Here is a 17,618-nt window from a genome sequence, read left to right on the forward strand (position 1 = left end):
GCTTTTTGGTTCTCATTCCAAATTTTATTTTGCGCCCTTTTTTTTTCTTTATTTTTTTGTATTTTCTCGGCGACTTCAATTACCTTTGTTTTTGGTTTTTTTTTTGTTTTTGTAGGTCAACCGCGCGCATACAAAGCCCCATTAATGATCAGCACCACTTCTCTCTGCATATGTAGCTCCTATCTTTCACATGCCTTTCAACAACACTGTGTATATAGCCAGCAGCAGGTTCAGTCCCCAGTCTGAGCCCGGCGTACGTCAGACATTCATCAGCTCTAGGAGAAAGAAATTTTAAATAAATATACTAAATCACTCTGGTTGTATTGGAAGAACGACCTGCTGGTGATTATATGGAGGCCATTATTATTATTACGTGATGGTAGAGATATACGTCAAAAGAATATATATATAGGCGCTGCTTTTATTTGAAACTGTTAACCGATTCCAAAGATTTCTTCTTTCGCTTGGTCGGAATGTTTTTTTGGGGGTTGTGGATCACTCTGAAAGTATAACGAGAAACACACAGCAAAGACATCAAAGGAAAAAAAGAAGTGGCTGCCCGGTTTTGTGAGTGATGCCAAAGTCCCCAGATGGCCAGGCCAAGCCAGGCCGGCAGCAGTTTCGTTTGACGTCACTTGACTTTGGCCGAATTGCCCGTCGGCGGAGAAACAGGGGCATTAACAGCAGATGAACATTTTTGTTAGTTCCTCCCAAAAAAGAAAAACACAAACAAGAAGGAATAAAAGACGCGTGAAATATACGTTTAGACGCGGCAGCATGTGTGAACGTTCTGGCTTATTTGCCTACCGAGCTGGCGAATCCAATAGGAAACAAGCCCCCAAAAAATTGGAGGAATTTTCCGGAAATTTTTATTGCGCAGACTTTACGTATGAGCCCAACAGTTTCAATAATGCAAGTCGGCAATACGAAGAAGGTGAACCTACACTGAGACGAAAAGAAAGTTGCCAAACGTATTATTTCACGCAAATGGTCAATGACCTACTGATTTCTATATCAAAAAAGGTTTTGTATTTTTGTTGTTCCTCCCGTCATCTTACACAACAACAACAGCGATTCCAGGAACTGATCAAATTGAATGACGTCGACAGTCAAGAAATTGTTTTACACAAATGCGGGGTATACTGACTTGGGGGGGGGGGTTCTACCCACAGATTTTTAGACTATACCCCCGAAAACATTTTTTGCGAAATACTGTGGCTTCAACATTCGGTCACTTCCTCCTTCCACCGTAATACAGACGATGGTTCATACAAGGATCCATCAGCGTTAGAGACTCTCGGCTCAGTCGGTGACGTTATGTACAGTCACCGGCGACCACATTTTTTCTTTCTTCCGGGAAAGATTACAGTTGCTGTTACATTGGCAATGTATTTTTTCGTGTGAACGACTGACGTTGATATTTGTCAAACAAACAGTTGAGACACAAATCATCGCAAATCACCCAGCAGCAAAGTCTGGCAACGGTCCAGCACTAGCACAGAATGGGTCGCATTCTTATTCGACATTTGTTTAACTTCTTCCTACTTTAGCTAAAAATATTATTCAAAGGACATATGAAAGGAAGCCATGGAATGTCGCCATCCTTTCCCGCTGTCCGAATTACGAGACGTGTTTTTTTGGCCGGCATTCACGTTTTGCTGATTATTCAACCGACTGCTGGCCAATGTCAAAACACAGAATGAATGAAATACGGTTATCATAACGGCCTGATTTCCTCAGGCTCGAACATTTTTCCAAAAATATTGGAGAAACCAAAAAAAAATTTCCACCGATTTTGACGCCATTAATAATAATCAAAATTCGTTCCCAAATATAATCGAATATCACAGCCGAAATTGTGTTGAAAACAATCACGCGCGCACCCGCGACACGCTTGAATTTATTCCGGTGTGTTTCATTTTTGTGTATAATTATTTTATTATTGACAGTGTAATATATGGTTGGCTTCTTTTTCCGTCTGTGTGGAATTTCCGCCCGGGATTTTGGAATTTATTCATTCAGTTTTGTTTAACGGCCACATAATAACAGAATCGCACCGTATTTAAAAAAAAGGGACTTGCGGGTAAATTATTGGACGTCGACGTGTCATTCTTTTGATTGATTAATAATTCTTGACCAGATGGTACTGTATATCTCTACCTGTTTCTTGGGGAGGGTTTAGCCTAGCTGTGCATAGTGTTATAAATACAGTGCGGTCTTTCACTTCCGAAATCCGTCTATAATGCATCATACACAACAACGTGGCCCAATAAAGCGCCCGGCTAGCGCTAGCCCGTTTTGACATTGATGTTTTGGACACTCTATCATTTGCAACAGATTGCCGAACCGCACGCAGAAAAACCCTTTGGCGGATTGATGTGGTCCACCAAGTTATACACACGTATCTAGGCCTACTATCTATATCAAAGAATAAGCCCAAAAAATTGCCCTGCAGATATGTCTAGCCTATATGCTATGTGTTACCTATGATACAGACGTGTCCAGCCAAAAGAAGTACGGTTATCAATTATTACTTGAGAGAAAAACCTCATTGATTTGAGGAATTTTTTTTTTTATGTACATATATACACAGCAGCAGCAGTCGGGTGATCGACCAAAAATATCCCGGTACACCAGCCGTTTCTCGCTGCTGTAAACGCCAGATTTTTTTTTCTCCGATCTCATCGTGTTCCGTTGCTTTTTTTTAACGTGTTTTTTTTTCAATTTTCCACGGAAACAGATTTTATACCGTTGGTTCTGGCGAAGATTTTATTCGTTGTAACGTGCATATTACAGTACGTACCGCATAAATAGTCAATTTTTTTTTTCATCTGATTTTTTTTTCCTTGTGCGATTGAAAACGTTGATCGTTTTTGGATTTCGAGTTAAAAAAAAAAAGAAAAAGGAGTCTGTTAACATTTTGTCAGGTAAGCCAACTGAATTCCTCTCTGGAAGGTGGTTTCTACGTTCCTCTATCTCTAGCGCAGCAAAGAGAAATGAACTTCAACAGTACCGTTGCGTGGAAAGCGGCGCTGAATACTAATGAGATATAAAATGGTAAAAAGATGAAAAAAGAAGAAGAAAGAAGAAGAAAACAGGTCGAACACAAAACAAAAGAATCGAATGAGAGTTCCCTCTCTCTCTACTGAGCTCAGCAGTGCTGAGAAGGGGCTCAGCTCTCGTCTGAACCTCCGGTTCTGCTCACCTGTACATAACACGGTGAGGGCCACTAGGAAGAGCCAAGAAGAAGAAGAAGAAGAAGAAGAAGAAACCGTTGCTGCGGAGTCAGGGTCAAGGTCAGATTCTCAAACCCCAAACACGGCAATGACATTCTAGACTAAGGCATACAGTTTATCTCCATCATACGGTAACGGGTGATTACCTCATCGCCGGCCCCCCTCTTGGGTTTTCTCTCCGTTTTTCTTCCACTCTCTTCTTCTTCTTCTTCTTTTTCTTTTTTTATTCATTAAAATTACATTGCACAATTGTCCTCTTCTTCTACTAGATGCACGACGGTGAGCACAGTGTGAAAGGTCAACCGACATGTCTAGAATTTAAAAAAAGGTCACACACAAATCCGCTATAAAAATCCATTGTTCCCAAGCCCCGACTTCCGTCTAATTTTAATAACAGAAAATCAAAAGTATATACAGTCTTATACATTCTAGGGTCAAATCAATTTTCAGTTTGAATGAATTTTCTTTCTGGTGGAAAAAAAGCGGGTGTGTATAAAGGAGAGTTATTACCTGGTTGTCTCCAGGTGAACAAATAGGGGACAAGAGTCCACAACAAAAAAATCTGGAAAGAATCCAAAGAAATATAAAAACAAGTCGCATTCAACGTGTTGACGCTCCGTCCGTATATATAAGAGATGTGTTCCAGGAAGAATTCAATTCGAAAAAAAAATAAAAGGTTTAGGCCGTTCGGGTTATTATGGGGGAGAATCCAAGTAGAAGTAGAAGAAGACAGTTAACTACTATACATTCACAGAAGGAAACAGAAGGATCTTGGGTTTCCGGCTGCCTTTAACGGTTGTGACCTTCAGGAGGTCACCACCCAAAGAAGGACCAGCACGAGTTTGGGGGAAACTGAAGAAGAAGAAGAAGGCAACGGAGGGGAGATGATAACGCAGGCGGAATAATATCGCCGCTGGATGGAATGTGTCTTGCGACGACTCAAGGCTCCACCTCCCATTTTTGAGATGAGGAAAAGTAATCATCAAGAAAATAAGAAGAAGAAGAAGAAGAAGAAGAAAAAAGATGGGAGGCCTTTACCTGGGCCAGCGGCCATTTTATTTTCTTCCATCCCCAAAAGAATCAAAAGATGAAAGGCAAAAAGAGGAAGAATGGGATAAATAGAAAAGAGGAAGGTGATTGCACCATGACCCAATGACCTACAACGCCACCAAAGACTCCTCAAAGTCCTTCTTCTCCTTCTTCTCCTTCCTCTCCTTCTTCTTCTTCATGATAACCTGATATGGGTCCGTGCTTCTTGTGGGCGGCTTTCTCGTTTCAACAGCAGCCCACGGCCAAAGAAAAAGGGGCGCCCACAAAAGGGGGAAAAAACACACAACAACGAATAACTTTTAAAAAGTACCGTTAGAGCCAAGTCTCCACAGCTCCGTGTGTGTATGCGTGTGTATAATAAGTTGAAGACCAACAACGTCATCGTCTTCTTTTGCCTTTTAAACTTTCCATCAGCCTCAACGCAACAACAGCGGCTGATAAAGAACTCTCCATATCCTTTCGACTCTTCCTACTATATTCATGATGTTGTTGGGACGATGGCCTTTCTTGTGGATGGTTCATGAACTCGGACTTGTTCCGGGAACTTTATGCACCACCAATCGTTATTATTATTACCTGTTAAAGAATTCTATATAGTTAACTTTAAAAAAATAATGAATGAATTCGACTATAATTTGATTTCGCTTTCGATTTTGGTTTGACCCAACAACATTTCAATATTTCTTTTTTCTCTCATTCTCGCAATAAGTTTTCGACTATCGATGGTCGAATTTCACCAGGATGTTGAGACGTCAATAGAATTTTTTGTTTTGGCGATATGTAGACAAAAAAAGCGAACAACTGATGGAGGCAGTTGACCTACTTCCCACCAAAGGCTAGTTAGCTCCTAGCGGTCTGAAGAGAATCATCTGAAAATATAGAGTTTGTCGCGTCTCCAGTTTCCACTTCTTTGATTATATTATCCGTGTTTATCCCAGTTATTTTCGTTGGCCCAATGAAACTGTGTATCCATACCGCGAATCTCTCTTGTACATGTATATAATCTACGCAATATATGTATGGACGTGCAAATAAAGCCCGTCACATCTCTTGGACGTGAGCCATGATATAAACAAAGGCGGTCGATACGGCCCCATGGCCAAGTGTAACGTGGGTCAGTAAGGCCCCGGATTTCGATTCTTGTTGTGGCGTCTCAAAACGTAACGGACAAAGTCAAACTGCCCAGTCTGTACACATAAGCCGGCGCCTATACTTTTATATACAGTTTGTTATGTTGCAACATCGGCGAATCAATGGCGATTAACTCTAATTCGAGTCTCTAATCCGCCAGGGACAATAAGGAAAGACAACAATGAAATAATAATACAACCAAAAACCTGAATCCGCCATTGTAGTATCTATATAGTAAATCGCGTCACTGGGTATAGAAAACGAAGGCGACGCATTATTTTTCAAAGAAGAAGAAGAATTCTATACAAGGATGTGTGCCGTGTATACAATATAAAAATAGGTGACACGTATATTTAGCCGTGAGCGGTGAAAGAGAGAGGCGGATTTCCGCTAAGGCTCTCCGGCCGTCAAAAGTTTCACTTTAGATGATGCCACCCACCACCTTCAAATGGAGGGCACCCTTTCTCTTAATTGTCCGACTAGACTCAACAGCTATATCTTTTTTTTTTAATTTTATTTATGGAAAACCTCCTTCTCTCTCATCTGCATATCAACGTGGAAATCTCATGACGGAGATCAAATGTGTGAGAAAACTCAAGACAATGAGGCTGTTGTATAGGATGAAAGTCGACGTATTGTTAACATTTTTCAAAAATCCTTTTGATGCTTTTCTCTTTCTCCCCGACGCATTTTCTCTTTACCTTGTTTCGACGTCGAGTTCCGCGTCCACCGCCATCACCTTGTCATTATTTGCAGTCGCCGAACTATAAGAGAGAAAGAAACGAGCGTTTCATCGCCTTTCTCCTTCGCCCCTGCGGTCGTGTGTCGGTGTGCGCCGTGAGCTTCCCCATCATCACACGACGCGGATTTTCTCCTCTTTTGTCTATTGTTTGTTTATTCCCTTTCTCTCCCGACGACCAGAGAGATATACTTTTTTTCATTTTTTTAAGGGGAGTATTTTTGGGCAAAGAAGACGAGAACATTTGAACAATGCAACTAAGAAAGAAAAATGTCTGGAGGGAAAAAGGAAAACGGGAAATCGGCAATCATTATCTGATTACAATGTGCGTGCAAAGATACATAAATATAATAGCATATAGACGCGCGCAGATACATCATTAGGAGGGAAACGAACACATCACAGTTTCTCCGTCGACTATACTTAATAAGTGAATCTCTCGCCGGAGAAAGTATCTATAGACGGGGAAGAATTTCCTTCGTTTTCTTTCATCGCGCCAAACTCAATGGAATTACGTGAGGAGAAATATGGGCCATTGTCTGCCGCTTCCTTTTATAAATTATATGAGAACATCCGGCCGATATTATTTTTGAAACCATTCTTTATATATTATATATGCGCTCTTATTAAGCAGGTGATTTAACTGTCACGGCCAATCTATTCAATGTCAATGATTTATTCGGATCGCCACATCAATTTCCTTCATTCAATCTATAATACATTAGATTCAGCGCTGTTGAAATAAAGATGTCATGTCAATGAACGTCCAGTAGGTATGTATATATGCAGGAACAGATGGCCTGGACGGACCTTGAGATTCAGGTTACAAGATCACGTCGACGTGCGCTGGATAGGATACCGAAAAACCCATTTTTCTTTTTCTCCTTTTTTCTTTCCATTTCCACACACATATGTGTCGTTTTTGTACGTATATTTTTGGCTTTTCCAATTGAATTGGTGACCCCAATGCCCATGACGGAGAGAAAACAACGTCAATAGCAGCAGCAGGTTCGTTTGTTTTGCATTTCTTTATTGCTGTACAACTTGTTGGTTTTTCGCTTGAAAGTCTCCAAGAGACTTTTGGGCTGCTCTCTCTCCATTCGTCAAATGTTCCACACAACCGACGTCTAATATGCGTGGCCTATTACGTTTCTTAATGTCTATTCACATCTACGTATATGATGAGCCAATGAATGAACTGCTGCCCAGCACTTATGGCCAGGCCAAACGCTCTAATCGTGCTTCCTGTACGGTATCAAAATTACCCGAAACAGAAAAAAAATGCACCTGCCGAGCCTGCCGACGCTCCTCCAGCACCTGCTACTGCCGCCAGAACAGAACGCCACCCGTCGAACGATTCTCTCCGTCGGTTCGTTGCACCGCCATTACGTGGCCTATACATTACCTTAACACACACGTCTCTAATACTGTATCTATGCACTAGTAGCTGTGCACCACCACAGACACATCATCGTCCACGGCAAATTCAAACTCGTCTATAATAACAAGGCAACAAAAGACGCGCTGTTGCAGTGCAACACTTTGCAAGCAGCGCACCCAACAGCACCACTGTTGTGTCTATAATATGGATATACACTTACCCAATAATCAAAATAATTTTTTTTCTTTTTAACCAGTAATAATATTACGGTCATATGTTGCGCACAACGCGCTTTCTCGGCTGGAAATACCGTTCCCTTGACGACTTGCTGATCCCCATTAAACTATTTTATTTTTTTAATATTTACCGTACGGTTTAAAAAAAAGAAGTTAAATAGAAGATGCATTTATAACGTCCGTTTTCCCATCCAAAACGGTCCGACCACCCGATTTGAGAAAACAAAATGAATTTTTGTTTTTAAATTTAAATAGTTGATGTGTTGACGTCAATTGAATCCACGGATATAGTCAAGTCGGTGAATAATTTCGCTGCGCCGCTTCGTGAATCGTGATCAATAAAATCTGGGCACGCTCTCGTTCCAGCGATCCGCCATCTGTCGATGCAAGTAACAACAATCTATTTATAACCCTATATCCTCATCCTTCTTATAGACGTACAGTGTGAGCATCACGATCAAATTTAGTTCGGCTGGCATATTATCTATAAATAATTCAATTCACGTGATGATTTATTTTCTTTCCTTTTAATTTAATTTTGTTTTTTTGTAAGATTTCCATCGGTTGTTTGAATAAATAGAACACATCCAGCGGTTACTGATGGGTTACAGCCTAGTGTAAACGAAATGCCTTATTTAATGCCCGTCTCAAGTCGATTGATCGGCCCCGTTCCACCTTTGTAGCTTTTTTTTTTACTTTGGTTCCTAATTGAATTTCCCGTCGAGCGAGTAGAACTCAGCCTAGGAAACACTACGCACAATGACGCACAGGGGGGGGGGGCAGAACAAAAGCTAACGAGATGTAACGACTAATACATGCGACGCCCTCCCCGTATAGTCTATTTAGCTAATAATAATAATGCACAGATGCTGATGGGAATCAGGTCTTGTGACTATAGAGTGCTTGTTTATTAGGTCAATGTTGTGAATCAAATTCTCAAGTGCGCAAAAAGAATGCGCCCCTCGACATATTGTTGATTGTCATTTCGCTTCATCAGTTCTACAAGACAAACAGAGTAGAAATAAATAACCAAATTTCTGGGATTTCTTTCTTTCTTTTTTAAATTGATGTCGGAGAAAACGCAATATTGTACACATCGGCATTTGGCGATTGTTGATGCCTAAATTAATTGCTAAAAGGTCGGCAAATAATTGCAGAAGATTCAGGAAATAATTTTGGTTGGGTGATTGGGTCCTCAGAAATTGTACGATATGACATTCAATCTCTCACTATAGTCACCCTCCTTCGTGTATATTCCTTAACCTTCCTTCATTATGTACCAAACCCAAACCCGTTTCGTGTGCATGTTTCCCCGAGCTGATGACATTTCCAAATACGGTTAACAGCTAACACGTTTATCGATTCACGCTGCGACGCAGAGTCATAACGACGCTGATGAGAGACTCTTTACATCTCTAATCAAAATTTGATGACAGCAGCCGGTAATATCTATAGTTAACGTGGGAGTATATGGTGGTGGTTAACGAGTATCCAGAGACGAGCAGAAAGAAAAGCAATCAATAAGAAAGCATAGATAAGTTCGCGTTGTATATAGACAGAGCTGCGCTGCATCCTGTATAGCTGCAGCAGCATATAGACACTGGCGCGCGCCTATATTTATAAAATCGAGCAGCAACACAGCAGCAACAGTGTTCAGCCAGCGTCAACAAGTTGACGAGGAAAAAAGGGGAAAGAGTTCTCTGAACGATATTATACGCGTCTTTTATATATTTCACGGTCCAAGGAACATCTCGAGTCTCGGTTGCTGTCGGCCCATGTGGGCGCCGGATTTGTGTATTCGTAGATAATATTCGTTTTTCTCCTTCCCCTGCTGTACTGATGGGTTCGCTTCTATTCTCTCTCATGTGGAGCCAAGCCAAATCGAGACGAGTGCTGCACAGACGTCATCGATGCTGATGCCAACTTCTTATTTCCTCAAAGCTCTTGTATATATAGTAGACCGTACACTCCTATATGCGTCGCAGCAAACTCTGCACTCATCTCTCGTCTATGTAACCCATCCAGCCCTCCTCTCCCGCCATCAAGTGATGTGCTGCATCATACATGGCTCGCCGGCTTTTCTTATAGTTCAATGTATTCGCCGTATAGATACGTTCTTCGGTTATATACTTCTCAACAGCCCCCGATGCTTGAGCGATTCGGATTCGTGCAAACATCAAAGGAATATATATTAGCCCAACTCGCCATATCGTTCGATCGTTAGATTCGTTGCCATTCTATAATCAAAGAATGGCGGGGATTATATTGCAATGCCCTTTTAGTTACCGTATGTATAGTCTTAATAATTATGTTTCGATGCGCTGTTAATCCCGTTACAAATTGCTGAAGGCTTACGTGCCTATCAAAGGCAAAGCAGGGTTTTATTTTTTAACCTTTTTTTGTGCATAATGAATTGAATCAAATGTACCGTATTTTAAATAGTCAGTTTTGCTTTCGCCATTGCATGATACGGTAGTACAGACCGTAGAATTCCTCCGACCGCGAGCTGTTTTGCCCCTCGGATAATTGTCGCAATCGTCAAGTCTAACAGTGAAAAAAGGAAGACAATGTCTAATGATGGCCAAATAAAAACCGCAGAGCACGATAACATGTTGTGTGACGTGTGTTGGACAAAGTTCGTTGATTGAGGACTCTGCTGAGCTGGCATCCGTCCAAAAATAACAAAAAAAGGCGCTGTACTTGAGAGTTTTGATATCTACAGCAGTTCATCGAGTTCGACCGCTGCTGCCGTCTTTCTAATTTGGTTCGAATGGCTTTTCGATGCTGTGGCCAGCAAAAGCCGATTGCAATTGCGGTGAATAGAAGCGGCGACGACCGTCCGTCCGTCCGTCGACAAGCGATTACTCCATCGTCCATCAGCTGCAAGGCAAAGTTCTCTTATACATAGCCAACAAACACAAAGAAAAAACCTTATGCAACTGGGCCGAAACGGTCACTAGTCTCTGGATTGGACATATCATCAGACATGTACAATGACGTCAGCAGTCCATTTGCCATCCAATTTCTCACCCTATAAACATAAAAAATATACGATAATAAAATAAAAGACGACCAAACCACACGTGATCGTGTGTCTGTGACATTGTTATTATCGGCAAACTCTCATTTCAGTTTTTCTCTTTTTGACTTTAATTCCGGCGTTGTGTTTTGCGTTGGTTTTCCGGTTGGACGGGAAAATAAACCGCAAAGTGTCGTCTCGGACACTTTTTTTCCGCATATCGAAATAGAACGTTACGACTATGCCCTTGCTCTCCGTACACACGGGTTCATTCTGCAAACTTGTGTGCGTTAAGGTTATTTTCCTACACGTTGATTGCTGCGCTGGCCTCGTATACTGTCATGACCGCTCCACTCGGCAGTGACAACTACTGTATAGCAGTCGCGAAAAAAGAGAAAAGAGATAGACGATTACATGTAAAAGCCCATCAGATAAAACATCCATGTACTACACTGTTGTTCGTCTGTAGCCACGCGACAGCAGCGGCTACGTGCCATCATTTATTTATATTTATTTCCTCCTTTCCCTTTTTATATTTCCTATACTATACATTGAAGGGAGAAAGAACGAAGGACAGACAAAAGCGAATGTCTATTTTGTTTTATCTTTCTGCTGTTGTTGTTGTTGTGTTCCTTTTCTGTATCGGATTGAAAAAGGAAGGAAGCGAATGTATCTAACAGAGAAAAAGAGAATAGCCATACTCGGACTCGTTACTCACTTTTCATGTTGCAACTTGCAATCAACTAATCTATAGTCCCCCCTCCTTTTTTCATGGCCGCAATATACAACTCGAGATGTTCAAATTCGCGGAAAATGGGAGGGAATAATACGCGGGACAAAGGAAACGATGATATAAAGCCGCCCGACTATATCTGGAGCCATCTCGAGCTGGCTGACAATTCGAGGTAATTCATCACAAAGAAAGAAGAAGAAGAGAAAAAAAACCGAGGAGGAGAGAAAATGGAAACCTTAGCAACGCAGACCGACGACGTGATCCCGGCAGAAAGAAAAAGGAGCGATATATATAGTATACATCTATTATAAGTTATGGCTCGATGAATAAAACGCAAGAGGATCAGATGAATATAAAAGAATAAGACATCTTTTAGATGGCGATATAAAATCCTGCAGATGCGCATAAAAATATACAGGAGCCATGCAGGAGCCATATAGACGCCAGACAGTTTACAGCCGCACTACTTATAGGTGTGTTCATGGGGAAAACAAAATAACAAAAGTCTATTCACCGATTATTCATCGCTCGTTTAGCCTATACAGCTACATAGACTGTCTATAAGTTTTTGGGAGCACACGTGTATAGCCTTGCGTGATCTACTGCGCCAGCAGTTGCTATAAGTCTATATAACAACGGACCATTGTTGTGCCAATATCCTAGCGAGAGAAAAAAGAAAAGAAAGCCTCAGCAATGTCTACTGGAATGATTGGCTATCTACTTTGAATGCGAATTGATGTCAGATATATGTGGTAATAGGAGTGTGTGAGAAATTGGAACAACAGCCCCGAAAAAATTCTTGATCGGTTGCGCGATGACGTCTATAACTGTAAAAGCAGCGCTGCTGTCGGTCGGTGCTGCTGGATGATTTCCATGGCGCAGACTCGGCTTTTGTTGGTCGTCTCGAACAGAAAAGAAAATATCTTTTTTTTTCTTCTCCAAGCATTTATACTCGGGAGAATCGCTCACTTTCTCAGCCGGCTGCTGCTAGATCGATGCTCCACAGTATAGGAGCAGCTCCGCAGCCGTTCAACATTGTCCATGTTATTGGGGCCTGCCAAACTTTCTATTCCCTTTTCGGATAATATTATTTGCGGGGAATTTTTCGGGCTCTAGCTGTTTGATTGTTTTGAGCTGCTGGCTGATTTCCTGCTGCGCGCCGTCCATGCATTATTATTATTATCCAACAGTATAGTACTCACCGCAGTGTTACATCACCGTCATTGGAGATAAGCCGCATCAGCGACTTTGGGTTCAGAGCGGTACAAGTCTTCAATTGATTTTGCGGTTTGCCGTGTGTGTGTGTGTGTGTCTGATATCATTTTGATACGTGGGGAAAAAAAAGAAGAAAAAAGTGCGCTCCAACCGCTTGTTTCTCGGCTGTTCGACTAGGCTGGACCCTGCTGTGATTTCCTGTAGAGTTCGTTAGACTGAAATGATTTCCGGCATGACATTCGACCACAGGTAGGTGATATCGTAGCGCATATATAGCAAATAAGTACCGATATTCGTTAATTTGGCACTGAGAGACTATTATCATATTGTGCATCATGGAGACAGGGCCGTGAATTATTTCTTTCTCCGAGGAATGAACACGCGACGTTATTAAGTAATAAGTTATACGCATCAGCATCCACCATGTCTACTGTGTACTAGTGCATCTGTGAAATTCGATTAGGACACGATGCCTATATAGCGTTCTCAACGTCGTCCGAATGGCCGCTCTGTTCTGTTGAACGCATTGCCAGAGATAAATATACAATACAAGTTGGAATTTGATATTGTCAGTTTGCTGGTGTTGGGTTGAACGAAAGTGACCATCGATCACCGTCACTTTATTAATAAACAGAGCCAGAATAGACGGGAAGAAAAAGCATTTGCCAACTGCACAAGAATGTAAATACGAATGCGTGTCTACTCTACAGCAGCACAGGTCGAATACGTCAGAATCCGTTAATTAGCTTCGAGTTGATAGTTTGAATTATGCATTCGAAGTTAGTCGGCAAGACAGGAAAAGGAGAAAGGCTTTTAGTGCGATACTCTCTCCGATGCTGCAGTCCTGAAAAGGAGATTATCACTTCCAAAGAGAATTTGAATTGCAAAATATTACAATACTGTCACCGGAATACAACGAAAACAATACGCCAGTGAAAGACTTTATCAACAGTATCGGATAACTTTTCGTACAGACCGTCGTCCAATATAAAGTCATTTGTCACATCCGGCCGTGAGATGCTCTCTGATCTCGACTTTTACTTTTCACGAAAGTTTGAACGAGAAATTTTTTTTTAACTTTGATAGCTTGTGAAATTTGTTGAAAAAAAAATAAATCCACCTCATAAAATGTCAACCTAAAAACATTTAATGATAACTGCTTGTATAAGCAAAGCTATTAGAGAAGTACGCAGTAGCGGAGCTTATTATTATTACAGTTTAATACTTGGATTCAAGTATAAATATTTGAACGAGGCTACATAAAGATTCTAGATGTTATAATAAGAGGCTATGATATCCTCCGGGTCTTTTGCAGTGGATTCCGTAAATAATAATACGCAGCACTGCAGAAATCCCCATGTCACTAGAATGAAGCCCATGAGTTGGGATTGATGTAATGCAATCACATCAAGAACAAGAAGAGCATTAAAGGCGCCAAGTAGACGCTTAGGCGTCAGTTTGCTGCCAAAGTGTGGCAGTTCTATAAGCTCCCTAAAGGCCTGTGCGAAATGGCTGCAATTCAATTGCGACGACCTGAAAGTGTTCGCGAGAAAACTTTTATTTCATACCAAGTTGGCTGCACGTTTCAAAGAAGTATATCCAACCGAATCCGAGTCTTTTCTCCTTTTTTCCGCCATGTGTAAGATGTACACTTATTTTCCCGTCCACTCTAATGTTACATAACTTATGTCATTGGTTGACTGTATATAGCTTCATTTCCGGCGCATTTTTAACGCTCGATTTCCAGGTAGTTTTGCGCTCCATGTTTATCCTCTGGTTTCCTCAAACCTAAACGTTTTTTTTTTTTAAAGTTAAATAAGTCTTATTACAGTTAACATCCGAGCGAATTCGAATAATTTAGAATTGAAATTCAACGTTGAGATGATTTATACAAAATAGAAGATGGCCGTGTCTATAGAGCTACTCTTGACGTTTCACTGAAATTTTATTTTTGTCTAAAACTTGTTTCTGTGTATAGCTACTAAACATATGTTAATATTCATCTTGGCATCAAGTCTAACGGGCATTTCTATTGATAGGGCATTTAGGTTATTGGGATTCCTGGTCTTCCATATCTGATTGGCCCGTCAAAATCCAGTTTTAACTGCTGGGCCACCCCAAAATGGACGCATGGATGGAAGTCGTCGTGCCTTACATCAGCGACAGAATTTTGCGGCCCATCCTGACGACGCTCCTGGCCTGTCTCCTGTCTATTGCCCTACTGCGACTCCTCGTGCTGGTCGTTTTAGAACCCGTGGGCGAACCAGTTCGCCCGTCCTTGCACTATCGCCCTTCTTCTCTGTCCGAGAGACTCATCAGCACGTTACCTGCTCTCCGGGCATCTTACACCGTTCCCGGCTGCTGGTCTCTCGTCAACAGCGGCTTGGGGGCATTTCTCATTTTGGTGGCCACGGCGGCCACTCAAGCCTGTACACGATGGACAGGTCAAGTTCGCTTCATACGTGAATACCTGCTGATGGACGACGAAGGACTGGTTTCGCTCGACTGGGTCCAGGAACTCCGATTGGCGTTCCCATTCGACAGCGATAACAAGAGCGTCTGCAAATCGCCCAGCAACTTTGGCTGGATCGTCCTCCTCATGCCCGGACAGTGGGTCTGCGATTCCAAACGGAATCTGCAGGCCGTTTGTCGCTCGCTGGTCGATCAGGGACACCAGCCGGTGATCTGGAATCGACGCGGGCAAGCCGGAACGCCGCTGGCCCAACTCAGTTCGTCGTCATCGGTTTCTGGTTGCGGTGATCTACGCCAGGTGATCCAGTACCTGAGCGCCCAACATCCCAACTCGCCGCTGGCCTTGGTTGGATTCAGTCACGCCGCCTCCCTCCTCGTTTCCTATTTGGGCGAATTCGGGAGCAGCTCGTTGATTCATTCGGCCATCGCCGTTAGCCCGTTGTGGCAGCACCCGCCGGCCGGCATCGAATGGATTTTATCCACTTGCAAGGGCCAACCCATCGACCATTCGGGATCGGCCGATCCACTTCGCGATTCCGACGACATCGCCGTTCCTTTGCTGGTGATTCACTACGACGACGACCCGTTGGTGCCGGCCGACACTCTGCCCAAGGACCTCTTCACTTTGTATCCGCAATTGATTCTGGTGACGTGCCCGCTGGGCGGTCACTGTGGACAACTCCAACCGACGCCTCGCCTCGTCGATGTCATAATAGGCGACTTTATTCAAGAGGTACTGGCTTTTACCAGCTGGCCTTTGTCCGTCCCACAGCAGCAGCAGCAGCAGCAGCCGGCAAGGCGCAATCGACTCGGATCTCTTACACGTTCGTCCGTCTCTCGAAGAACCAAGAGAAATAATTTCAAGAACGGCCGTCCCAGCTGCAGTTCCTGCTAAAGTGTTGATCTCTTTATCACGCGCAAGTTGAACATTTTGGCATTATCATGTTTCAAGTATATAGTCTCCATAAGTCTGTGCCAAAAACAATTCCAGCAGCCCTTATTGTTTCCTCACAAAGTTCACGTTACCGAATTTAACTTCAATTCTCCATTTCATTTCATTTTTCAGATCTCTTGTCGTTATCGCGGATGAGTAGAATAATCATAATATTAGCCGGAAGTGTTATTTAAATTCAGTGGCTTCAAGTCGGTTCTAAATTTAAATATTTTGAATTTTTAGCTCCAATTATGATGTGAAGATGTGTGGCTTTCTGGTCGCTTTGTAAATGTTTGCTATCACTCTGTTATGGGGTGCCGTTGTACCTTTTTACCAACAAAGAAATATTAAACAATAAATGAAACATTATAATAACTTAAATCAATCGTGACATTTTATTATAACAAAAAATCTAACATTCATTAAATAATTTAAACATTCATTTAACATTCATTAAATTTTAACATTCATTTAACATTCATTTAACATACATTAAACACTTAAAACGCCAAAGTAACACTTTGGTAATTCAAATAAAACATAAAAAATTAAATGTAAAACTAATCAAACGGTCTATCGACTAACATTCGAAAAAACAATCAATCTTTCGGGTAAGCTATTATTAAATAAACCATGTCTTGGCAAACTGAACATTATATCTAACATCATTCGCTATCTAACACATTAATTAATCGTGAAAAATAATAAATCATGTTATCAAACATTTTATTTAAAGAAAAATGTAAAGAAAACGGCTATAGTAAACATATACGTATAAAATGTATAATGAATTCAAGATATATGCCGTATTAAAAGAACCAATACGGCAAAACCCAATGATGTCCATCACTATAATCCTATAAACTATGGAACGCCAAATGACCCCCTAAAATTGTAGCACTCGACTAGTGCTATTTATTTTTGAAATCACGGCAGAACGAATGGCTATATATCGATTGTTTGCATTTGCAATGCGTTGATATCGATTCATGATCTTTTCCACGAGAAATAGTGGAAAGTATTGCTGTGGAAAGACGAGAGAGGCGGCAGTGGTCGCTACCTTTCGCTATGACCGATCCATTTCATTCCGCCTCGTCCAGCCGGACCAACACCAGCGACTGGAAAAGTCAGCGGACGCTGTCACCCAGCCCGGAGTGTTCCGAAGACAAACGTACTCACAGAAATTCAGCTTTACAGCGCTGGCGACGCGAAAAATAATATTTTCAAATGCTTTGCGCTAGATCTATAACGCTATCGAAGCGATCTAGTTTAAGTGATCGTAGCGCAATTTACTTCATTGCATTATTTACGAAACGCGCAAGCGCTTCGTTAATTTAAATAAAATGTTGCGAAAGGGAAAACGATTTCGGCGATTGGACGAGTAGCGCGCGCCCGTACATGATATTAGCGCTTGTCACGGGTCCGTTCGCTATCTTAGCGCTAATCGTCGCCCGTCCACTGTTTAGACGGCT

General features: G+C 41.8%; 1 protein-coding gene across 1 annotated transcript; it reads left to right on the forward strand.

Moving 5' to 3' along the window:
• The first annotated feature begins 12,496 nt into the window (after nucleotides 1-12,496).
• LOC124202352 (protein ABHD15-like) lies at nucleotides 12,497-16,447 on the forward strand. The gene is made up of 2 exons (XM_046598693.1): nucleotides 12,497-12,989; nucleotides 14,780-16,447. Exon 2 carries the CDS (start codon nucleotides 14,863-14,865, stop codon nucleotides 16,105-16,107), a length of 1,245 nt encoding a protein of 414 aa, XP_046454649.1. The 5' UTR covers nucleotides 12,497-12,989; nucleotides 14,780-14,862; the 3' UTR covers nucleotides 16,108-16,447.
• The last annotated feature ends 1,171 nt before the right edge of the window (nucleotides 16,448-17,618 follow it).

Source organism: Daphnia pulex, chromosome 9 (assembly GCF_021134715.1).
Source record: "Daphnia pulex isolate KAP4 chromosome 9, ASM2113471v1".
In the NCBI taxonomy this organism is placed as follows: domain Eukaryota; kingdom Metazoa; phylum Arthropoda; class Branchiopoda; order Diplostraca; family Daphniidae; genus Daphnia; species Daphnia pulex.

Excerpts from the sequence above, each read along its gene's own strand:
- LOC124202352 (XM_046598693.1), top strand. The coding sequence starts at position 14,863 with ATGGACGCATGGATGGAAGTCGTCGTGCCTTACATCAGCGACAGAATT.